At 42.5% G+C, this 26072-nt stretch overlaps 1 protein-coding gene across 2 annotated transcripts; it reads right to left on the reverse strand.

The window, feature by feature from the left end:
* Positions 1-7760: 7760 nt before the first annotated feature.
* On the reverse strand, positions 7761-21029 carry pltp (phospholipid transfer protein). 2 transcript variants are annotated; one of them, XM_034866419.1, is made up of 15 exons: positions 20903-21029; positions 20684-20783; positions 19214-19342; positions 18257-18412; positions 18066-18129; positions 17618-17773; positions 17099-17275; positions 15433-15492; positions 15191-15355; positions 12287-12354; positions 12138-12180; positions 11920-11983; positions 10418-10494; positions 8029-8125; positions 7767-7998 (listed from the first exon to the last, which is right to left on the reverse strand). In XM_034866419.1, the coding sequence occupies exons 1-15, from the start codon at positions 21024-21026 to the stop codon at positions 7994-7996; spliced, it is 1485 nt and encodes a 494-aa protein (XP_034722310.1). In that variant the 5' UTR covers positions 21027-21029; the 3' UTR covers positions 7767-7993. The 2 variants fall into 2 exon arrangements, with proteins under 2 accessions (XP_034722309.1, XP_034722310.1); XM_034866418.1 differs by having other exon boundaries at positions 7761-8125; positions 20903-21026.
* Positions 21030-26072: the final 5043 nt, after the last annotated feature.

The following is a 26072-nucleotide window of genomic DNA, read 5'->3' on the forward strand; positions in this document are numbered from 1 at the left end:
TGTACCAAGTACCTGGTCCATATTCTGAACCAGTTATGTTTGTAATAGTCTACCAAGCACCTGGTCCAGACTGTGAATTCTTATCTGAATTTGCAGAGCTTTTGTCAAATTTAGCGCTGAAAACGGACAAAGTTCTTATTATAGGGGATTTTAATATTCATGTGGACGATTTCAAATGATAGCCTTAGCACTGCGTTTATCTCTCTATTAGAGTCTATTGGCTTCTCTCAAAGTGTTCACAAACCCCCCCCCCATCTTGTTCTGGTGTATTGTGTTGAAATTGAACATTTAATAGTGTTCCCACAGAATTTCTTTCTATCTGACCACTGTTTGATTACTTTTGAGTTTATACTGCTGAACTACACGCCATTAGGCAAAACCTTCTATACAAGATGTCTATCTGATAGTGCTGTAGCTAAATTTAAGGATGTGAGTCCATCAGCATTTAATTCATTAATTTCAATTCAAGGTAAGGATTCCCGGTTCCTGTTAAGGATGCCTCCTGGGCGCCTCCCTCCGTAGGTGTTCTAGGCCCGTCCAGCTGGGAGGAGGCTTCGGGGAAGACCCAGGACAAGGTGGAGATTATATCTCCAACCTGGCCTGGGAACGCCTCGGGATCCCCCAGTCGGAGCTGGTTGATGTGGCTGGATGGATGAATTCATAAAAAGCGTTATCTCAAGACACTTTACAGATAGAGTAGGTCTAGACCACACTCCAGAACTTACAAGGACAAGTGTTATTAGATCTTAGTGTTGCATTTGATACCATTGACCATCATATCTTATTACAGAGACTGGAAAATGTAGTTCTTTGTAGCATAGCAGGGCAGTGCAGCGTTACAAGGCACCACAGGACATAGCTGGGCACCGCAGAACGTAGCAGGATGTAACATGGCATTGCAGGACGTGTAGCGGGACCATGGCGAGAGCTGCTACCCTGATTTTGGCGCCTCCCTGATCCGAGGAAACATGCTGGGACAAAAAGAACATAAGGACTCTGGGGAGTGACTCCCCAGAGCTAGGTTAGTAACAGGCATTTCTGGGACATGGATGCACATAAATGGAAAGATAGAGGAGAGAGGGGCTTAGTGTGTCAAAGGAAGTCCCCAGCTGTCTAAAACTATTACAGCATAACTATTAAAGACAGGGTAAAGAGAGGAGCCTGGTCAGGCTAGAACTCCCCAACTGGATCACATCTTTCTGTCGATAGGAGATGAGAAAAGAGAGAGAGAGAGAGAGATCCATGCCTCTGTCTAGAGGAGGTGGGTGAGAGAGAGAGATAGAGGTATCCATCCCTCTGTTTAGAGGAGATGGATGAGAGACACTTAAATATCCCTCTGTCTAGAAGAGGTGGATAGGACCAAGTCCCAAAGTAACGGAGGACTCCTATGCTAATTTCAGTCCCTCCCAAATCCATCATTCAACGACACTCGACTCTGTTGCCCCTCTAAATAAAAAAGAAGATAATAAAACAAAGACTCTATGGTGTAACACTGAAACTCGCAAATTAAAGCAAATATCACGAAAACTTAAGAAAATTTGCCGTTCCACCAAACTGGAAAATTCTTGTTTAATCTTGAAAGATAGTCTTAAAACGTATAGGAAGGCCCTCCGTATGCCAGAGCAGCGTACTATTCGTCACTAACAGAGGAAAATAGGAACAACCCCAGGTTTCTTTTCAGCACTGTAGCCAGGCTAACGGAAGTCACAGCTCTACTGAGCCAAGTATTCCCATAGCTCTTAGTAGTAATGACTTTATGAGATTCTTCAATGATAAAATTATAACTATTAGAAGCAAAATTCACTAAGATCTGCCTCTTAGACCCCATCCCGACTAGGCTTCATATAAACCATCAACATGCCTCTTAGACCCCATCCGGACTAGCCTACTTAAAGAAGTTCTACCCTTAGTCAACACTTCTCTACTAGATATAACCAATCTATCTTTATTAAGTGGCTATGTACCATAGCACTTTAAAGTAGCTGTAATTAAAGCTTTTCTGAAAAAGCCCAACCTTGATCCAGATGTTTTAGCCAACTAAAGACCTATATCCAACCTTGAAACTATGCAGTGCCTAAACACCTCCGTGACACATTATCTAAAGAGAGAGTTATTCTGGATGGAATCACCCTGGCCTCCAGCATGACCCTGGCCTCCAGCACCACCCTGGCCTCCAGCACCACCCTGGCCCCCAGCATCACCCTGGCCTCCAGCACCACCCTGGCTTCCAGCACCACCCTGACCTCCAGCATCACCCTGGCCTCCAGCACCACCCTGGCCTCAAGCACCACTGTGAGGAATCTTGTTGTTATCTTTGATCAGGACATGTCTTTTAATTCCCACGTAAAGCAAATTTCAAGGATCGCCTTTTTTGTTCTTTTTCCCCCAGCATGTTCCCTCGGATCAGAGAGGCTCCAAAATCATGGTAGCAGCTGTCGCCATGGTCCCGCTACACGTTCTGTGATGCCATGTTCATCCTGCTACGTCCTGCTATGCTCTTTGGTGCCCTGCCACGTCCTGCTGTGCCTTGTAATGCCCGTAGTGCCCTGCTATGCCATGAACTACTACAAAGAACTGCTATTTTTTTCTACTTTTTGTTATTTCCACTCTTCATTCTAACCCCAACCGGCCCATCAGACACCGCCTACCAAGAGCCTGGGTCTGGGTCTGGGTCTGGGTCAGGGTCTGTCCTAGAATTCTGCCTAAAAGGACGTTTTTTCTCTCCACTGTCGCACTGTTGCTTGCTTTGGAGGAAACTACTAGAACTGTTGGGTCCTTTTAAATTCTGGAGTGTGGTCTAGACCTACTCTATCAGTAAAGTGTCTCGAGATAACTCTTGTTATGAATTGATACTATAAATAAAATTAAAATTGAATTGAATTGTTAGACTGGGACTCTGCCTCCTGGTCCCAACTCTGGATTGTCAAGGATCAGGTGCAGTAATAAAGTAATTTCTAGAAATGAGAGCTGCTCCATCCCAAGTGGGATGAATGCAGTCTCTCCGAATCAGACCAGGTCTTCCCCAGAAAGACTGCCAGTGATCTACAAAGCCAACATCATTATCTGGACACCACCTCGATAACCAGCGGCGAAATTCTATAATATAATCTTGAGGCTATACATGTCATCACTGGTTAGATTTGGCAGGGGTTCAGAGAAAGCTACGGTGTCCGACATTGACTTGTCGTATGTACACACCGATTCAACATTGATCTTGGTGAACTCCATTTGGCGTAACCAGGAGTCCTTAACGCCAACGTGAATAACAATCTTGCTTTAGTTACGTTTATCCTTAGCCAGCAGTTTCAGATAAGACTCAATGTCACCCGCTCTAGCCCCCGGGATGCACTTAACTATGGCTGCCGGCTTCGCTAACTTCACGTTTCTCAAAATGGAGCTGCCGATAATCAGAGTTGGTTTCTCAGCGGGTGTGTTGCTGAGTGGGGAAAATCTATAAGAAATGCTAACAGGCTGCTGGCGGTCCGTGGCCTTTGAAAGGTTACGACTAACTCTTCCTCGTCCTTGCACAGTCACCCAGTCACTATGTCCTGGCTGCTCAGGAGTTGCCGGGGGACGGCTACCCGAGGCTAACTTAGGCTCAGGCCGGCCCGCGCCGACTACCGGGGAGGGGGGGTTAGCTACAGTAACTAACGACTAATCTATCATGGTGCAGATCCGGACTTCTAACTTACTAAGCCTCGCGTCCACGTCTATAAATAAACTACACTTGTTACACATACCATTGTCAAAGGATGCAGAGGAGTAACTAAACGTCTCACACACCGAGCAAGAGAAAGTAGGAGAGGGGGATGACATGGTTCAAAACAACTGTTAATTAACGAAAGTCACTGAAAGACGTAAAACAAATGCTTATGCCTATGCCCCGTTGATGCGAGGTCTAAGCGAAGCAAATGTAGTTTAATGCACAACACCCTCTCAAGTTCTAGTCACTTAACACCAGACATAGCTAACTGCTAAGCTAAAGTCGCTAATAGTAAAGCTAAAGTATGGTAGCGTTAGATACCAAGCGTTTGAAAACTGTTATTTAACGAAAGTCACTGAACATGTTGACTGTGAGTGCATATGCAGAACTACTATAAGAATAAGTGTTTAGCGGACAGTTAGCCGCTGTAATAGCAGATCTAACAAATTAAACTAGTATTTAGTGAGCAACAACACGCTAGCAACATGCTACCAATATGCTACCAACACGCTACCAACACACAAGCACAGGAAACGGAAATGAGTCAGGTACACTTACTGCAACAGGTTTGTCTCATCTGGAGATGAGTCAGGGCATTTAAACTTTAAGATTGACATCACCTGGTTTTTCAAGACCATGTTGGAGAACAATCCATGACGCAGTCAGGTCTCAGCTTTCCAAAGGGGGGGGAGTACAAGGTATTGACTCTGCAGGGGGGTGCAAGGTATTAACACTGCAGGCGGGCCAAACTTTTGTAGACACCATTTTTTTGTTTTCCGTTATTTTGAAAGTGTAAATGATGGAATAAAATCTATCTTTTTGTGACATATTATAAGAATGTCTAATCTGTCATTTGATCCTTTTGGAGATTTTTCATCTTTTCTCGTCTTCTTCTTGCACATTAATACACATTTTTACCTGAGGGCCCAAACTTTTGAACCCCACTGTATAGATAGATAGATAGATAGATAGATAGATAGATAGATAGATAGATAGATAGATAGAGCAGGAATATTATACCAGAAACAGAACAGAAAACACTACAACGTACATACTTTCACTTACTCATACCACATGGTGCTGATAGTACTTGTATTTCAGAAAAGGATCTGAATGCAGATCTTTTACATGGAGTATTGTCACAGAGAGTATTATTACTTTTACTTCAGTAAGGATCTACGGCAGACGTATAGCAAAGGAACAGGGATGGAAAGAGTATTATTACATGGAGTATTTTCACAGAGAGTAGTATTACATGGAGTTTATTCACAGATATTAGTATTCAATTCAAGTTTCAATTTTAATTTTATTTATAGAATCAATTCATGACAAGAGGTATCTGGAGACACTTTACAGATAGAGTAGGTCTAGACCACACTCCAGAATTTACAAAGACCCAACAGTTCCTGGAGTAATTTCCTCCAGAGCAAGCCACAGTGCAACAGTGGCGATTACATAGTGTTACATGGAGTATTTTCACGGAGAGTAGTATTACTTGTACTTGTACTTGTACTTCAGTAAGTATCTAATGCAAACGTATAGCAAGGGAAAAGGGATGGAAAGAGTATTATTACATGCTTTCACAGAGAGTAGTATTACATGGAGTGTTTTCACAGAGAGTAGTATTACATGGAGTCTTTTCACAGAGAGTAGTAATACATGGAGTGTTTTCACGGAGAGTAGTATTACATGGAGTGTTTTCACAAAGAGTAGTATTACTTTTACTTCTATTTCAGTAAGGATCTAAGGCAGACATATAGCAAGGGAACAGGGATGGAAAGACTATTATAACATTAAGTGTTTTCACGGAGAGTAGTATTAAATGGAGTATTTTCACAGAAGGTAGTATTACTTGTACTTCAGTAAGGCTCTAAGACAGACGTATAGCAAGGGTACAGGGATGGAAAGAGTATTACTACATTGTTTTTTCACAGAGAGTAGTATTACTTGTACTTGTACTTCAGTAAGGATCTAAGGCAGACGTATAGTAAGGGAACAGGGATGGAAAGAAGAATTTAAAATAGTCCAAACTCTGAATGTTTTATGATTTTTATGTTTATTAGAGCTTGGAGATTCAGTTATAATAATAATAATGATAATAATAATAACAACAATAATAATAACAACTCCACAGAGAGATTGAATCATTCATTTAACTTTCACCCAATCAAAGTTGTGAATGTCATTTGTTCTTCAGGGTTAGTCCAGAGCTGTGTGACCTGTTGAGAAAATGTATAAAGATATACATATACATCTGTGCTGTTGCCTCTCCACATGGTAATCTCTACATGGTACTCTCTAACGTTGTGTCTATATAGTACTCTCTACTGTTGTCTCTCTACTGTTGTCTCTCTACATACTACTCTCTACTGTTGTACAGTATATCTACATCCTACTCTCTACTGTTGCCTCTTGATATACTACGCTCTACTGTTTTCTCTCCACATAGTACTCTCTACATAGTACTCTCTGACGTGGTCTGTACATTGTACTCTCTACTGTTGTCTCTCTACATGGTACTCTCTACTCTTGTCTCTAAATAGTACTCTCTGATGTTGTCTCTACATAGTACTCTCTACATACTACTCTCAACTGTTGTCTCTACATACTACTCTTTACTGTTTTCTCTACATAGTACTCTCTACTGTTGTGTCTCCACATACTACTCTCTACCTTTGTCTCTCTACTGTTGTCTCTCATAGTATTCTCTTACGTTGTCTCTACACGGTACTCTCTACTGTTGTCTCTCTACATAGTACTCTCTACTCTTGTCTCTACATAGTGTGACAACTTGAAATCATCAGTTGCATCAGCTGTTCGCTCGTGCAGCGGAGCCGCCCCTTAAACACTAATTGTTTGATTTTTTTTTTCGGTGCGCGACAGCAAGGAGAGAGAGGACTTCTGGGGACTGAGTGGACCGAGTATGGGGGGGGGGGCAGTACGCAGAGTCGGCAGAGCTACAGCTCAGTGCGCAGCAATATAAGTAAAGAAGTAAAGGTTGTTTTAATCCCTTAACTTGTTGCCTAAACTGCTACTGAAGGCTATGTTAAACCTCTGACCGATCACTGGAAACTCTGGATACAATTCTCAGCTGTTCACTGAGACCCTGCTAAACTCCGGACTGGACTATGGCCTGACTGACAAGACTAATTGACTGACTGATTAGACTAAAAGTCTGTAAGTGTCCATTTTTGCCTCTCATGAAACGTTATTTTTGGTTGTATGTACGGTTGGACTAAGACTAACAGGATACCTTGAGCCCAAATAAGATATGTTCTGTTCTATTCCACAAACAAACTGAGTTATAGGAAAACCAGAGGTGGAGTTTTTTGTTGGATTTTTGTGGATTTTTCTTTTGGTATTATTGGACATTGCAATTATTCAGTGGGACCTTTTTGAGTGTTTTGCTTAAATATTTCTGTTTAAATATTAAATATTTCTACATGAACATTTGATTGGATTCTTGAATGGTGTGGTATTTTGTTGGGTTTATTCTTTGGTTTGTTTAGGGTGTACCTTTCTATATGTGTACGCTTGTGTGGTTTTGTTCTTTATCCTACATATAAAACACAAACAACCTGTACTAGACTAAAACTATCTTTGACGTCAGGAGAGAGACCTGGCTGTCACCCCTTGACCATTTAAAAAACAAACTATACATACTACTCTCTACTGTTGTCTCTCTCCATACTACTCTCTACTGTTGTCTCTCTACTGTTGTCTCTACACAGTATTCTCTAACGTTGTCTCTACACGGTGCAGCCTACTATCGTCTCTCTACATACTACTCTCTACTGTTGTCTCTCTACTGTTGTCTCTATATACTACTCTCAACTGTTGTGTCTCTACATACTACACTCTACTGTTCTATCTCTACTGTGCCTCTACATACTACTCTCTACTGTTGTCTCTACATACTATGTGCTATGTAATGTACAATATATATACACACATACATGTATTCATACTGTGTAGAGGCAGTGTTTTTACATGTGTGTCTATGTACTGTAGGGACAATAAACTCTGTAATGTACTGTATACACATATACATGTCTTCATACTGTGTAGAGGCAGTGTTTTTATATGTGTGTCTATGTATGTAGAGACAATAAACTCTGTAATGTACTGTATATGTACACATACATGAATAGAGGCTGTGTTGTCTGATTTCTTCCAGTGATCATTTCTCTCAGTGCTTTGCTGAAGTGTTTCTATATGTGCACATGATGTAATATGTGTTCACACAGTGTATCATATTCACGTTGTGTGTCCATATGAATATGTAAACCTTTAGATGGTGTTGCTGTCTGTCTCTGTCTGTTAGACGGTGTTGCTGTCTGTCTCTGTCTGATTGTTGCCTCCGGTGATCATTTCTCTCAGTCCTTTGCTGAAGTGAAGATTTGCACCGATCACAATGAAACCCTGCAGAGAAGAACACAACTGAGTTAACAACAGGGGGCAATTACAACAGAAGAACACAACTGACTGAACACCAGGGGGCAATAAGGACAGAAGAACAAAACTGCTGTGGACACCAGGGGGCAGTAATGAAAGAAGAACACAACTGAGTTAACACCAGGGGGGAATACTGACAGAAGAACAAAACTGTTGTGGACACCAGGGGGCAGTAATTACAGAGGAAATCAACTGAGTGAACACCAGGGGGCAGTAATGATGAACACAACTGAGTGAACACCAGGGGGCAATAATGACAGAAGAACACAACTGCTGTGGACACCAGGGGGCAATGATGACAGAAGAACAAAACTGCTGTGGACACCAGGTGGCAGTAATGAAAGAAGAAGACAACTGACTAAACACCAGGGGGCAGTAAGGACAGAAGAACACAACTGAGTGAACACCAGGGGCAGTAATGACAGAAGAACACCACTACTGTGGACACCACGGGGCAGTAATGAAAGAAGAAGACAACTGACTAAACACCAGGGGGAAGTAAGGACAGAAGAACACAACTGAGTGAACACCAGGGGCAGTAATGACAGAAGAACACCACTACTGTGTACACCACGGGGCAGTAATGACAGAAGAGCACAACTGAGTTAACACTAGGGGGCAGTAATGACAGAGGAACACAACTACTGTGGACACCAGGGGGCAGTAATGACAGAAGAACACAACTGAGTTAACATCGGGGGGCAGTAATGACAGAACAACACAACTACTGTGGACACCAGGGGGCAGTAATGACAGAATAACACAACTACTGTGACACCAGGGGGCAGTAATGACAGAAGAACACAACTGAGTTACCACCAGGGGGCAGTAATATAAGAACAACACAACTGAGTTAACCCTAGGGGGCAGTAATGAAAGAGGAACACAACTGAGTTAACACCAGGGGGCAGTAATGAAAGAAGAACACAACTGCTGTGGACACCAGGGGGCAGCCAGGGGGCAGTAAGGACAGCTATGTAAAGTGCTAACTCCTAGCGGCTCACAAAAATGTTGTCAGGGGAGTTAATTCCTGATGCAGAATATCTCATGTAGTCTCAGTGAGACAGGGGGCTCCAAGTCAGTCCAATACCATCCTTGGAGACACATGATTCCCCTAATGCAGAAGTTCTCATGTAGTCTCAGTCAAACAGGGGGCTCTTAGTCAGTTCAATACCATCCTTGGAGACACAGGATTCCCCTGATCAGGAACACTGCCCTCAATTCTCAATATGGGGGTAAAACCACTTAATGGTTTGCGTGAGGTTAAAAAACATACGTTTAAGTAAGACTCTGGACAAGATGGTGACACAAACCTCAGTCTCCTGGGGGAAAGTCCTGTGTTGTTTGACCCGTTCACCCCCCCAACCTGCCTCTGTGTTTCAGACTACTCTCTACTGTTGTCTCTCTACTGTTGTCTCTACATACTACTCTCTACTGTTGTGTCTCTACAGTTGTGTCTCTAAATACTACTATCAACTGTTTTCTCTACAAAATACTCTCTACTGTTGTCTCTCTACTGTTGTGTCTCTACATACTACTCTCTACTGTTGTCTCTCTACTGTTGTCTCTCTACTGTTGTGTCTCTACATACTACTCTCTACTGTTGTCTCTCTACTAGTGTCTCTCTCCTGTTGTGTCTCTACATACTACTCTCTACAGTTTTCTCTCTACATACTACTCTCTACTGTTGTCTCTCTACTGATGTCTCTCTACATACTTCTCTCTACTGTTGTCTCTCTACTGTGGTCTCTACATACTACTCTCTGCTGTTATCTCTACATACTACTCTTTACTGTTCTCTCTACATCCTACTCTCTACTGTTATCTCTACATACTACTCGCTACTGTTGTCTCTCTACTGATGTCTCTCTACATACTTCTCTCTACGGTTGTCTCTCTACTGTTGTCTCTCTACTGTGGTCTCTACATCCTACTCTCTACGGTTCTCTCTCTACATACTACTCTCTACTGTTATCTCTACATACTACTCTTTACTGTTCTCTCTACATCCTACTCTCTGTTGTAGTCTTACTTGAAAGTATACTCTACTGTTGTCTTTCTTGACATTGTCTTACAAATGCTTCAGGAGACTTTTTGCATTGGAGTCTGATGCTGAAAGACACTTCCCAAGATTCAGTAAGTCACAAGCTGGGAGTGAGAATGACTTGACATTGGACGGTCAAACTAATACATACTATATAATGAGCAATAAGAATGTAGCATCATGTAGAAACATATAAAGGTCGATGTATAACTCACGTTGTGATATTCAACAACCTCCTCAATGAAATCCATCCCATCAGCCAGGGGAATCCGAACTCCTTTTTTTGTCCAGTCTGAACACAAACACACACACACACAGACACACACACACAAACACACACACAAACACACACACACACAGTGTCAGGAAAACATCAATACAATCAGAGAAAGTTTAAAGGTAAGATGCCCAACTCAGAGGAACGTCCTGTCTCAGAGGAACTTCCGGTCTGTGTCTCGCAGCATGTCTTGAGTGTTTTTGTTTCCAATGGGAGAAGTGATCATGATACACTGAATTAGAGCAATGTTTTACCCAGTAGTCACCAAAGTAAGAATTGGAGCCATTCCCTGTCCAGAAGGACACAATCTAGTGTGTCTAAATTGCAGTTTGGGTCATGACATCTCTGCATCAGGGAAACATGGTCTCCTGCTCGAATGGAGGCATAGTTTCCCTTCCAAACTGATAATGTCATTTTAGGAATGTGTTGCTATTGTCGTGTTTCCATTTTAAATGATGCACACTTCCATTATCTTTATCCTTATTATTGTGACTATTATTTCCAATGTTCCTCACACCTCCAACCGGCCCCGTCAGATACCGCCTACTAAGAGCCTGGGTCAAACATCCCAGGCAGCTGGTCTGAATAATCCCTCAGCCCGTGTCCAGAGACACCATGGGGTCCCGCAGCCAGAGAAGTGGTTTTACTCCTCTTTCAGCATAGTGTCACCAGTCACAGCTGAGAGGTTTCTGGATTGGTAGCCGGTGATGTGCTGGACGCAGGTTATTGCTGAGGAAGTAGCCCCTCAATCCTCTTATAAGCTACCTTGGCCCCATAACCAGCCCTGAAAGCAATGCTTCTGTCTCTGAGCAGAATCTGGACAACTGTTGTTGTCCAGGACTTGTGGTTGGTCTAGGATTAGGGTAGACCTGGTTAAACTTGTGTCTTTGCACTACCTAATGTAGCACTGGACAGTTGTTGTGTAGCCTACTCCTCTAGGTTCTGGTCCCGGGTTCTTCTCTTAAAGAAGTTCTGCAGCTGATGAAAGCTGCTTTGGGCCATGTCTTACCAGTCTTAGATGTGATGAGAACATGTTTCCTGAGGGGAGGTGTATACTGGGATCAACAGCAGTGATCTAATTCAATTCATTTTTATTTATAGTATCAAATCATAACAAGAGTTATCTCGAGACACTTTACAGGTAGAGTTGGTTTAGTCCGCTCTATAATTTACAGCTAGAGCAGGTCTACTCCACTCTATAATTTACAGATAGAGGTGGTCTACTCCGCTCTATAATTTACAGATAGAGCAGGTCTAAAACGCTCTAAAATTTACAGATATAGCCGGTCTAGTCTGCTCTATAAATTAAAGATAGAGCAGGTGTAGTCTGCTCTATAATTTACAGATAAATACTGGTTCATGGCTGATATCTTTATTATATTTATGTATATATTTAGAGAATATGTAAAGAGTGAGTTTTACTGCTGATGAATCACTTACTGTTGATTAAAGGAACCACGGACATCTGCAGCATCGTCTTTAGGGGAGCCTGCAGAGGAATCAACTGACAGACAGACAGACAGACAGACAGACAGACAGACAGACAGACAGACAGATAGACAGACAGGCAGACAAACAGACACGTTAGTCTATGCATCCAGGCTTACAGGCTCTTCCTGTAGTTGTCAGGTTAACGTCTGAAGGTGGAGCTAACTCACTGCGAGAGATTCCAGAGCCGATTGGTTGGAGAAGATTTTAAACCTGAAAGAAGAGAATTGGGTCAATCTGACAGTGATGAACAAAGAGAATAGTCACAACTGCGTGTGTGTGTATGTGTGTGTGCGTGTGTGTGTGTTTGTGTGTTTACCTGCGGAGGTCAGCATGAACAGCCAGACGTTTTCCCTTCATAGAAACTTTAGCGTTGAACTTTGATTCCTGCAGGTGGACAGAAACGCACATTTGTGTGTTTAGTAGTTACTGTATTTATTATACATATATACTGTATATATATATCACAAAGACTAGCTACGGATACAGATTCCAAAGCGCAACAACCATCAGTCACCTCCTCTACATGGATGACATCAAGCTCTATGCCAGAAATTAGCGAGACATCGACTCACTGATCCACACTACCAGGATCTACAGCAACGACATTGGAATGTTGTTCGGACTGGACAAGTGTGTTCGCATGGTAACAAAAAGAGGGAAGATGATCAGAACTGAGGGGATTGAACTACCAGAAGGCCACATTGCAGATGTTCAGGAAAGGTACAAATACCTTGGGGTGCCACAGGCTAACGGAAACCATGAGGCGGCACCTAGGAAGACCGCCAAAGCCAAATCCCTACTAAGAGTAGGGCAGGTCCTGAAAAGTCAGCTGAACGGGAAAAACCAGATCCGAGCCATCAACACATCCGCCCTGCCAGTCATCAGATACCCCGCTGGTGTAATAAACTGGCCAAAGGGGGAGATAGAGGCTACTGACAGCAAGACCAGAAAGCTCCTCACAATGCATGGAGGGTTTTACCCCAAATCCAGCACCCTGAGATTGGACACCAAGCATAACTAGGGGGGCCGAGGGCTAGTGAGTGTCAAGACCACTGTCCAGGTTAAAACAACAAAGATCCAGGAGTACATCAGAAAGATGGCCCCAAAAGATGAAGGGCTTAGTGAAGACCTCACAAAGGGCAGAAACCCAAAGGTGAGGACAAGGAAGAGGAAGAACCGTCATGGAGGGACAAGCCGCTGCACGGCATGGGCCACAGACACATAGAAGAAGAAATCCTACCAGTGGCTGGAAAAGGCTGCATGGCAGCACAAGAACAGGCACTCAGTACAAGATCTATAAAGGCTGGGGTCTACCACACCAGGCAGGACCCCAGGTGCAGACTGTGCAAGGATGCCCCTGAGACAGTACAGCACATAACAGCAGGGTGTAAGATGCAGGCAGGAAGTTCGTACATGGAACACCATAACCAGAAGCTGTCATAGTGTACAGGAACATCTGCCACGAGGATGGGCTGAAAGTACCAAGATCAAAATGGAAGACACCTCCTAAGGTAGTCCAGAATGACCGAGCTAAGATCCTGTGTGACCTCGAGATCCAGACTGACAAACTGGTGATGGCTATCCAACCAGAAGTGGTGTTGATCGACAAATGGCAGAAGAAGGCAATAGTGAGGGGGGCAGTTGTGGGGGGGGGGGGGGGGGGGGGGGGGGGGGGGGGGCAGTAGTGATTGATGTGGCAATCCCAAGCGACAGCAACATCAAGAAGATGCCAACTATAGACCTATATCCAACCTTCCATTTCTCTCTAAGATTCTTGAGAAAGCTGTTGCCAAACTGCCAGCATATTATTTCTGCTTATTTGATGATTTTAAGTCAGGATTTAGAGTTAATCATAGCACAGAGACAGCACTTGTGAAAATTACTAATGACCTTCTAATTGCATCAGACAAAGACTTATCTCTGTACTGGTGTTATTAGATCTCAGTGCTGCATTTGATACCATTGACCATCATATCTTATTACAGAGATTGGAACATTTAATTGGCATTAAAGGGACTGCTCTAAGCTGGTTTAAGTCTTATTTATCAGATCGATCTCAGTTTGTTCATGTTAACGATGAATCCTCTGTGCACGCCAAAGTTAGTCACGGAGTCCCACAAGGATCTGTGCTCGGTCCAATCATGTTCACTTTATATATGCTTCTTTTAGGCAATATTATCAGGAAGCACTCCATAAACTTTAATTGTTATGCAGATGATACTCAATTATATCTATCAATCAAGCCGGATGAAACTAATCAGTTAGCTAAACTTCAAATGTGCCTTCAGGATATTAAAACTTGGATGAGCTGTAATTTTCTAATGTCACTCAGATAAAACTGAAGTTACTGCTCTAGGACCCAAGCACCTCCGTGACGCATTATCCAGAGAGATAGTTACTCTGCATGTCATCACCCTGGCCTCCAGCACCACCCTGACCTCCAGCACCACCCTGGCCTCCAGCAACACCCTGGCCTCCAGCACCACCCTGGCCTCCAGCACCACCCTGGCCTCCAGCACCACCCTGGCCTCCAGCATCACCCTGGCCTCCAGCACCACCCTGGCCTCCAGCACCACCCTGGCCTCCAGCACCACTGTGAGGAATCTTGGTGTTATCTTTGATCAGGACATGTCCTTTAATTCTCACATAAAGCAAATTTCAAGGATCGCCTTTTTTCACCTACGTAATATTGCAAAAATCAGGGATATCCTGTCTAAAAATGATGCAGAAAAACTAGTCCATGCATTTGTTACTTCTAGGCTGGATTACTGCAATTCTTTATTATCAGGCTGCTCGAAGACGTCCATAAAGACTCTTCAGCTGATCCAGAATGCTGCAGCACGTGTTCTGACAGGAACCAGGAAAAGAGATCACATCTCTCCTGTTTTAGCTTCTCTGCATTGGCTTCCTGTAAAATGGGAGAATGGCTCAAGCAGATTCCAGGTAAAACATCAGAGGTCTCTGTCCAGAATAGTCCAATCCTAGGAACAGCTAAGATACTGAACCCTCAAACTCCCAGGAGTCCCTGAGGACCCGAGCTTGAGGATGACATATACCACCCCACAAGGGGGAGAGAGGGATTTCTTTTTTTTATATATGATGTTTGATTATATATGATCTTTATACATATATTTATGATTGTGTGTGTGCGTGCATGCATTTATGTGTGTGTGTGTGTGTGTGTGTGTGTGTGTGTGTGTGTGTGTGTGTGTGTGTGTACCATGGTCATGCTGCTGAGCTGGATCGGGGACTGACCCGGAGGCAGCACCATCACCTTGACGCTGGCTGTCATGGCAACGGTTGCTCCAGACGTCTTGATGGTGGTTTTGGGAGGTGATGTGACGGCGAGGTGCAACGAGAGCGGAGCGTCCACCAGAGCCGGGTACTTCAGAGAACGGGGAGTGTTACATATCAAAGTATTAACCAGATATTACTGTGGGATACTATTGGGCTTCCACTCACCAGCATGAACAGGGTCCCGAAGTACGTGGTTCTCAACAACATCTCCAGGTCTTTGGGCATCTGCAGCAAAAGACACAACGGGTCGGACTCTTTCCATTCACTTCTCCGTAGTAGAGTCAGTACTTTATAGTCTATAGTTTATAGTCTATAGTATATAGTCTACAGTTTATAGTTCATAATTTATAGTTTATAGTTCATAATGTATAGTCTACAGTTTATAGTTTATAGTCTACAGTTTATAGTTTATAGTCTATAGTTTATAGTTTATAATTTAAAGTCTATAGTTTATAGTTTATAGTCTATAGTTTATAGTTTGTAGTTTATAATTTAAAGTCTATAGTTTATAGTCTAAAGTTTATAGTCTATAGTTTATAGTTTGTAGTTTATAATTTAAAGTCTATAGTTTATAGTCTAAAGTTTATAGTTTATAGTTTATAGCCCATAGTTTATAGCCTATAGTTTATAGTCTAAAGTTTATAGCCTATAGTTTATAGTCTATAGTTTATAGTTTATAGTTTATAATTTAAAGTCTATAGTTTATAGTTTATAGCCTATAGTTTATAGTCTATAGTGTATAGTTCATAGTTTATAGACTATAGTTTATAGTCTATAGTTTATAGTTTGTAGTTTATAATTTAAAGTCTATAGTCTATAGTTTATAGTCTATAATTTATAGACTATAGTTTATAGTTTATACTCTATAGTTTGTAGTTTATAGTTTATAGTCTATAGTCTATAGTCTATATTTTATAGTATATATTTTAGGAGTCTATATTTTATAGTCCATAGTTTATAACCTATAGTTTATATGCTATAGTTTATAGTCTATATTTTATAGTCAATAGTTTATAGTCTATATTTTATAGTTTATAGTGTATAGTTTATAGTCTATATTTTATAGTTTATAGTCTATAGTTTATACTGTGTATTTTAGAGTCTATAGTTTAGAGTCTATATTTTATAGTTTATAGTCTATAGTTTATAGTGCATATTTTATAGTCTATATTTTATAGTCTAAAGTTTATGTCTATATTTTATAGTTTATAGTTTATAGTCTTAGTTTATAGTGTATATTTTATAGTTCATAGTAAATATTTTATAGTCTAAATTTAAGAGTCTATATTTTATGTATTCTCTTCTTTAATACTTCATGAAGTGCTTTAAATTACCTTGTTGAGGAAATGTGCCACAAAAACGTCCCTTCTGCTTGATTTGATGGATTCTAGGGTCTGTGGCGGTTCTATGGGATTCTAGGGTCTGTGATGGTTCTGGAGGATTTTAGGGTCTGTGGTGGTTCTGGGGGATTCTAAGGTCTTTGGTGGTTCTGGAGGATTCTAGGGTCTTTGGTGGTTCTGGAGGATTCTAGGGTTTGTAGTGGTTCTGGATGACTTCAGTATCTGTAGTCTTTTTATGGCAAAGCACTAACACGATAATGTTAGTGCTTTGTGTTGGTCTTTTTGGCTTTAGAGGTCTGTCTTGACTTTAGAGGTCTGTGTTGGTTTTAGCGGTCTGTGGTGGATTTAGGGGTCTGTGTTGGATGTAGAGGTCTGTGTTGACTTTAGAGGTCTATGGTGGGTTTAGAGGTCTGTAGTGGATTTAGAGGTCTGTGGTGGGTTTAGTGGTCTGTGGGGGATTTAGTGGTCTCTGGGGGGTTTGGAGGTCTGACCTTCTCGTTGATGATGTCCATCTGGAAGACCCCCGCCCTGTAGTATGCGTACATTCCACTGTCGAAGAAGAACTCAGACAGAGCGAGATAGACCATCCGGTCGTACTCTCGGATCACCGGGTTCACCGCATAGTTCACCAGCGTGTTGGTGGGATCAGCCAAGTCGAAGAACATCCCCTAAAGACACAGGACACTCGTTATGTCCCCTGGAGACACACAACACTCGTTGTGTCCCAAGAGACACAGGACACTTGTTATGTCCCCTAGAGACACAGGACACTCGCTATGTCCCTGAGAGACACAGGAAACTCATTGGGTCTCCTAGATACAAAGAACACTCGTTATGTGGACAAACAACACTTGTTATGGCCACTAGAGACAAAGGACACTCGTTATGTCCCCTAGAGACAGAAGACACTCGTTATGTCCCCTACAGACAAAACACAGTATATATGCAGTATATATATAATGTATATTAGGTATTTTAAGTATATTAGGTATATTATATCAGAGTCTGACCCTGAAGTGCATGTCAAGGCTGCGGGACGTCACTACAGGATCATCAATCAGAGAATAGTCTATCCCAATAAACTGGTCCACCTCTGTCCTCACAGGGATCGTGTCCAACATTGCGTTCACATGAACCAGAGCCGAGTGGTTCAGGGCCGGACAGATCTGAGAGACAGACAGGGAGATAGAGAGAAAGACAGGTTCAGGGAGGCAGGCAGGTAGACAGACAGACATCCAAGCAGAAAGACGGACAGACAGACAGACATCCAAACAGACAGACAGGCAGGCAGACAGGCAGACAGACATCCAAACAGACTGACAGGCAGGCAGACAGACAGACAGACAGACAGACAGACAGCAGACAGACAGACAGGCAGACAGACAGGCAGACAGACAGACAGCAGACAGATAGACAGGCAGACAGACAGGCAGACAGACACACAGACAGGTGACTGACCTGCTGGTTGAGGAGGAAGCGCATGCCTGACGTCAGGAATTTGGAAATGAAGTCGTAAACTTTCCTGAATGAAAACAGATGTCATGATTATTATGAATAATCATTCATTATAAATAGTAATGGTTATAGGTAGTTAACAATGAAACAGGGATCTTTCATGGTAGTTATGGTTATAATTATTGGGGTTTTACCCGAGCGTCCCGCTGAACCGGGCCCTCATCTTGTTGATTTTGGCGTCACACGTGATGTTGTTGATCTTCAGTCGTCCTTCGTCGTCTCGGATCAGACTAAGAACCGTGTTGATGTTGACGCCTTCGGCCGAGGCGTTGATGTTCCCCGTGTCGTAACTGAGGGACACAGAGAGGAATCAGGAAGACCAGCAGACAGACAGGAAGACAGACAGGAATCAGGAAGACAAGAAGACAGACATCCAAACAGACAGACCGGAATCAGGAAGACAAGCAGACAGACATCTAAACAGACAGACATGAATCAGGAAGACACCCACTGTCTTCATCTGAAACAGTTCACTCACTATAATCTTAATTTCTCACAGTCCTTTATCATCATGATGAGTTCCACCACAGGTTCCAACGGTGACCCATGGGCTACCACTGGACGGACAGAGACCGTCCTTCAGCCTAGTGTCCCTCACTGTTGGGACTGCTCAGCATCATTGGTTGACTGAGAGTCTAGAGTCCCACTAGTTGTTTTTGTAGAGGAAGTGAAACAAATCAGTAAAGGAACTAACAAGAACCAGTAGAGGAACTAATAAAGAAACAGTAGAGGATCTAACAAGATCCAGTAGAGGATCTAACAAGATCCAGTAGAGGAACTAACAAGAACCAGTAGAGGATCTAACAAGATCCAGTAGAGGAACTAACAAGAACCCGTAGAGGAACTAACAAGAACCAGTAGAGGGACTAACAAGATCCAGTAGAGGAATTAACAAGAACCAGTAGAGGAACTAACAAGAACCAGTAAAGGAACTAACAAGAACCAGTATAGGGTCTAACAAGATCCAGTAGAGGAACTAACAAGAACCAGTAGATGAACTAACAAGAACCAGTAGAGGGACTAACAAGATCCAGTAGAGGAACTAACAAGAAACAGTAGAGGAACTAACAAGAACCAGTAGAGGGACTAACAAGAACCAGTAGAGGATCCGTCGGTGGAAACTCAGCGAGATGGAGGAGTTCTGAACATCGAACAACAACCCGACTTCAGGCACGAACTGCAGGTCGGCGTGAGTCAGGTTCAGCTCCGTTATCTTCACACTGCAACAGACGAGGGAAACATTATACACGCACCCTGAGTATTCAGGAACACAGTATTACTTTAAGATAGTATACACCCTGAGTATTCAGGAACACAGTATTACTTTAAGATATAATACACCCTGAGTATTCAGGAACACAGTATTACTTTAAGATATAATACACCCTGAGTATTCAGCAACACAGTATTACTTTAAGATAGTATACACCCTGAGTATTAAGTAACACAGTATTACTTTAAGATTCAATACACCCTGAGTATTCAGGAACACAGTATTACTATAAGATATAATACACCTTGAGTATTCAGGAACACAGTATTACTTTAAGATATAATATACCCTGAGTATTCAGGAACACAGTATTACTTTAAGATAGTATACACCCTGAGTGTTCAGTAACACAGTATTACTATAAGATATAATACACCCTGAGTGTTTAGTAACACAGTATTACTTTAAGATTCAATACACCCTGGGAATTCAGGAACACAGTATTACTTTAAGATATAATATACCCTGAGTATTTAGTAACACAGTATGACATTAAGATTTAATACATACTGAGTATTTGGTATTACAGTATTACTTTACAGTTTATTTATTGCTAAATGACAGTGGGCACAACTGAAGCCACTTGTGCAAAACTCTAACTACAGTCTGCACTACGAACAGTCCCCTGAACGCACCAAAAACTCTTACTACAGTATGCACTAGCAAAAGTCACCTGAACCCACCATAAACTCTAACTACAGTCTGACAACCAACAATCACCTGAACGCACCATAAACTCTAACTCCAGTCTGACTACCAACAGTCACCTGAACGCACCATAAACTCTAACTACAGTCTGACAACCAACAGTCACCTGAACGCACCATAAACTCTAACTTACAGTCTGCACTAGCAAAAGTCACCTGAACGCACCATTAACTCTAACTACAATCTAATTACCAACACTCACCTGAATGCACCATATACTTTAACTACAGTCTGACTATCAACAGTAACCTGAACTACACATTCACAGCAACACAACTCTGAACACACACGTCTCAGAACAGGCTCAGTGCAGACAGACACACATTGAAACACACACACACTGAGACACACACACACTGCTGCTGTGTAGACTGGAGTTAGAGACTGATCTACATGAACTGCTGCTGTGTAGACTGGAGTTAGAGTCTGGTCTGGTAAAATACTCAGTAAGTATTGGATATTACAGTATTTCTTAAGGATATAATACTCAGTGAGTATTGGGTATTACAGTATTCCTTTAGGATATAATACTCAGTGCGTATTTGGTATTGCAGTATTCCTCCAGGAGAAAGTACTGTACTCTGTGATGGTGTACTGGAAGCGTCCTTCCTTCCCGATCATCTCCGGCATGCTGATGTTGCTCAGCTCCTCTTCAACAAACCTCTGAGTCTCGAACTTCACTGGTAACACAAAATACATCAAGTCAGTACTTTAACAAATACTTCAAGTACACTGTACTTGAAGTATAATTGCACAATTACACAAACCAGACAACTCGAGAGTAATTGCGTATACTTACACATGTCCAGTCCTTTGTCAGTGATGCGGATTTTGCAGCCGGCGGGTTGAGCGGCGGCCATGATGAATGACACCGAAAGGAGGAAGAGTGAGAACAGAGAGGAAGTCATCCTGAGCCGGAACATATTAATCTGGAACACAGAAGGATCAAGACCTGGGATAAGAGTTTGGATTAAGGCGGTGTTTCAGGTTTCTGCTGTCGGGGTGTTTCAGGTCTCTGCTGTCGGGGTGTTTCAGGTCTCTGCTGTCGGGCTGTGTCAGGTCTCTGCTGTTGGGTTGTTTCAGATCTCAGCTGTGTGTCAGGTCTCTGCTGTCGGGGTTTTGCAGGTCTCTACTGTCGGGGTGTTTCAGGTCTCTGCTGTCGGGGTGTTTCAGGTCTCTGCTTTCAGGGTGTTTCAGGTCTCTGCTGTTGGAAGGTTTCAGGTCTCTGTCGTTGAGGTGTTTTAGATCTCTGCTGTCGGGGTGTTTCAGGTCTCTGCTGTCAAGGTGTTTCAGGTCTCTGCTGTTGGGATGTTTCAGGTCTCTGCTGTCGGGATGTTTCAGGTCTCTGCTGTTGGGATGTTTCAGGTATCTGCTGTTGGGATGTTTCAGGTCTCTGCTGTGTGTTAGGTCTCTGCTGTCGAGATGTTTCAGGTCTCTACTGTCGGGGTGTTTCAGGTCTCTGCTGTCGGGGTGTTTCAGGTCTCTGCTGTTGGGATGTTTCAGGTCTCTGCTGTCGGGGTGTTTCAGGCCTCTGCTGTCGGGGTGTTTCAGGTCTCTGCTGTTGGGGTGTTTCCGGTTCTCAGCTCTTCGTCGGGTCTCTGCTGTCGGGGTGTTTCAGGCCTCTGGTGTTATAGAGGTTCTGGGTGTAGGTTGGATATTTCTCTTCTTCCATCCCATGAAATGGTTCTTATGCAATGCAAACATTGTTTACCGCTCCAGGAAATAGGGTTTTATGTCCAAAAACAACCTGTTACACTGTCCAAAACAACCTGTTATACAGTGCCAAAACAACCTGTTGTAGTGTCTAAATCAACCTGTTATACTGTCCCAAAACAACCTGTTATACTGTCCTAACACAACCTGTTATACCGTCCCAAAACAACCTGTTATACAGTCCAAAACAACCTGTTATAGTGCCCTGCCACGTCCTGCTGTGCCTTGTGATGCTACAAACTACTATTTTTTTGTGACTGTTGTTGGCACTCTTCATTCTAACCCCAACCCGCCCTTCAGACACCGCCTACAGGTCTGAAGAGCCTGGGTCTGGGTCTAGGTCTGGGTCTGGGTCTGGGTCTGTCCGAGGTTTCTGCCTAAAAGGAAGATTTCCTCACCACTGTGGAACTGTTGCTTGCTCTGGAGGAAACTACTAGAACTGTTGGGTCCTTGTAAATTCTGAACCGTGGTCTAGACCTACTCTATCTGTAGGGTATCTCGAGATAACATTTGTTATGAATTGAAACTTTAAATAAAATTGAATTGAAAAATTGAATTGAATTAAATCAACCTGTTATACTGTCCCAAAACAACCTGTTATACTGTTCCAAAACAACCTGTTATAGTGTCTAAATCAACCTGTTATACTGTCCCAAAACAACCTGTTATAGTTTCTAAATCAATCTGTTATACTGTCCCAAATGAACCTGTTATACTGTCCCAAAACAACCTGTTATACTGTCCCAAAACAACTTGTTATACTGTCCCAAAACAACCTGTTATACTGTACCAAAACAACCTGTTATACTGTCCCAAAACAACTTGTTATACTGTCCCAAAACAACCTGTTATACTGTACCAAAACAACTTGTTATACTGTCCCAAAACAACCTGTTATACTGTCCCAAAACAACCTGTTATATTGTCTAAAAACAACCTGTTATAGTGTCTAAGTCAACCTGTTATACTGTCCCAAAACAACCTGTTATAGTTTATAAATCAACCTGTTATACTGTCCCAAATGAACCTGTTATACTGTCCCAAAACAACCTGTTATACTGTCCAAAAACAACCTGTCAGACTGTCCAAAAAGAACTGTCATAATGTCCCAAAACAACTTGTTGTACTGTCCAAATCAACCTGTTGTACTGTCCACAAACAACCTTTTTTACTTTCCAAATCCAACCTGTTTTAATTTCCCAAAACAACCTGTTACTGTTCCAAAAAAATGTTATACTGTCCCGAAACAACCTGTTATAGTGTCTAAATCAACCTGTTATACTGTCCCAAAATAACCTGTTATAGTTTCTAAATCAACCTGTTATACTGTCCCAAATGAACCTGTTATACTGTCCCAAAACAACCTGTTATACTGTCCAAAAACAACCTGTCAGACTGTCCAAAAAAGCTGTTATACTGTCCCAAAACAACTTGTTATACTTTCCAAATCAACCTGTTGTACTGTCGAAAAACAACCTGTTTTACTGTCCAAATCCAACCTGTTTTACTTTCCCAAAACAACCTGTTATACTGTCCCAAAACAAACTGTTATACTGTCACATAACCACCTGTCATATGGTGTTTTTCCACTGGTGGTAACAGCTCGACTCGACACGCCTTGACTCTCCTCTACTCGACTCAACCCATTCTATGTTCGTTTTCCATTGCAAAATGAGTAACGTCTCTGCGTGGCTGGTCACCATAGCTACGCGTGATGATGTAATTTTCAACGCGATTCACAACAGCACGTCGGCTACTCGCCACAGCAACAAGAAAGGTTTTGTTTCAAAAGAAGCTGAAGGAAGCAAGAAAAATCACCGCTAAAAACAACAGGAGTTTGGGAATACCGACGGAGTTCAGACGTCGACATGACTGTTGTTTGCCGACACAAAAAGGTAAGTTAGGTTTCCTGGTAACGTTAGCTAACATTTGCATGTGTTAGGGGCCCCGGTCAGTATTTACTAACGCTATACGCTAGCATTATATTAAGTACATGAACTTTAGCAACCACGATTACACACCAACATGTGTGCTGTTTGTGTTTCAGAGCATTCACGCTTTGCAAAACCGCCGCCGCAGACCGTCTGGTGGGCGACGTCCGACTGTCTGAACAGACGATCCTCTTGTTGCTCCACAGCTGGCAAAGGAACTTGAACTGCAGTAACCCTGTTACACAACACTCATCCCTCTCTCTCTCTCTCGCTCTCACTCTCCCTCTTTCTCTCTTTCTTTCCCTGCCTCTTTCAATTTTCCTTCTAACTCTTACCTTCCTGTTCTCTTTATTCTCTAACTCTCTCTCTCTGTCTTTCTCTCTTCTTTTGTCTTTCTTGCTCTCTCTCTCTCCTCTTTTCCTTCTAACTCTTACCCTCTTCTTCTCTTTCTCTCTCTAACTCCCTCTCTCCAGTTACTCTCCCTGTTTTTAGTGTTAGTGTTAACCCAAACCCCTTAATATGAAGAAATGCTAAGAAATCTGTTTTATTTCTGTTAGAACTCAGTAACTATCTCAGCAAGATTATATATTTATCTTATTGGGTTCTTGTTTGTGTGTTGTTCATTTATTTTTAAGATTTGACCCGTTCCACTCCGGGACGCAGGTGGAGGTCTGAGCACACAAAAACAAGATGGTGACCACGTGACTGTCTACACAACATAGAGGGAAAAAAAAATCTCCATATTTCTGAAAGTAGGGCAGAACTGCCCTCTGAAAGCGTGAGGGGTCCTACATGAAGCTGCCTGTTTTCATGGAGCATTCGAACTCTGGAATTATAAAAAGAAAACCAGACTTAACCTAGGAAGTGGTCTTGGTACCGGCCAGAAGCCACCTCATTTCAATGGACATCAAATTAATAATTTCATCAAATTTACCTACACAGTCTCACTCCTGGAGCATCAGAAAGGAGCGCTTGGATTTGTTATTGACGTTAAAAGTCTCCTTTAGAGCTCTGTGTCAGGACTCTAGATGCTCTGGATCGGGCCTCTAGACGCTCTAGCTCTGGATTGGGACTCTTGTCGCTCTGGATCAGGACTCTAGACACTCTAGGTCCGGACTTTAGACGCTCTAGGTCGGGACTCTGGACGCTCTGAATCCGGACTCTAGATGCTCTGGGTCGGGACTCTGGGCGTTACTTTTTGACGCTCTGGATCAGGACTTTAGACTACAGACGCTGAAGGGGATTTGTGCGTCCCGTACAGACGCTGAAGGGCATTTTTGCGTTGTATCTGACGCTGAGAGACCGACGTATGAGAACAGGTTGGGATTGAGGACGGTTGGACGAATGTTTTTGTGATGTTACGTTAACGTCTTGATTAATGAATCAGATGTTATAGAACAGGAAGCACAATTCCCAAATAATGAAAGTCAGTGGATTTACTGTAAGAAGACAAACAGACAATGAATGAAAGTCTCTTTTAAAAGCCATCAGTAAACATCAGATCTGAAGCTTCAAACAGACTTTAACGAGCACAAAGTCCTCACAAATATAGACATACCGGCCTACACACACACTGTAATCTGTTTGATTACAGCTCAGAGCCGACAGCCAATCACCAGCCAGCTGCTGCACCCACATCTGGTGACCACAACTGCTAACAGCGACCTGCTAATAGCTAAAAGCTACCGCTAACCTTTAATTAAAAAGCTTCAGATGAAAGAGAAGAAGACTACACCCAGCCTGCCCTCCGGTCTGTCACAGAGACCTAACTTATTAAAATATAAATATATATAACCTGCTTTCATCATAATATATATGTGTATGTATAACCTGCTTTCATTATAATATATAAACATATATAACCTGAAACCTGCTTTCATCATAATGTATAAATAGCCAGTAGAGGCCAAAAGTTAGTTCCCCCTTCTCCTCCAATGAGATCCTTTATCTTCAGGACTATTTCCATTGTAGATTATCTCTGAAGCATCAGAACTATTAATGAACACATGAGGAGTTATGGACTTAACAACAAAGTAGAAATACCTGAAACATGTCTTATGTTATAGTTTCTTCAGAGTACCCCCCCCCCCCCCCCCTTTGCTTTTTGATAGTGCTGCAAACAGGTCCAACAGCCTTTACACAGCCTGGGGGGGTGTTTCGGGTCATTGTCCTGTTGGAAAATAAATGATGGTCCAACTTAACGCAGACCAGATGGGATGGCATGCTGGTTCAGGATGCTGTGGTAGACGTGCTGGTTCAGGATGCAGTGGTAGCCATGCTGGTTCAGGATGCTGTGGTAGCCATGCTGGTTCAGGATGCAGTGGT

The sequence above is a fragment of the Etheostoma cragini genome, unplaced genomic scaffold (assembly GCF_013103735.1).
Source record: "Etheostoma cragini isolate CJK2018 unplaced genomic scaffold, CSU_Ecrag_1.0 ScbMSFa_632, whole genome shotgun sequence".
In the NCBI taxonomy this organism is placed as follows: Eukaryota; Metazoa; Chordata; class Actinopteri; order Perciformes; family Percidae; genus Etheostoma; species Etheostoma cragini.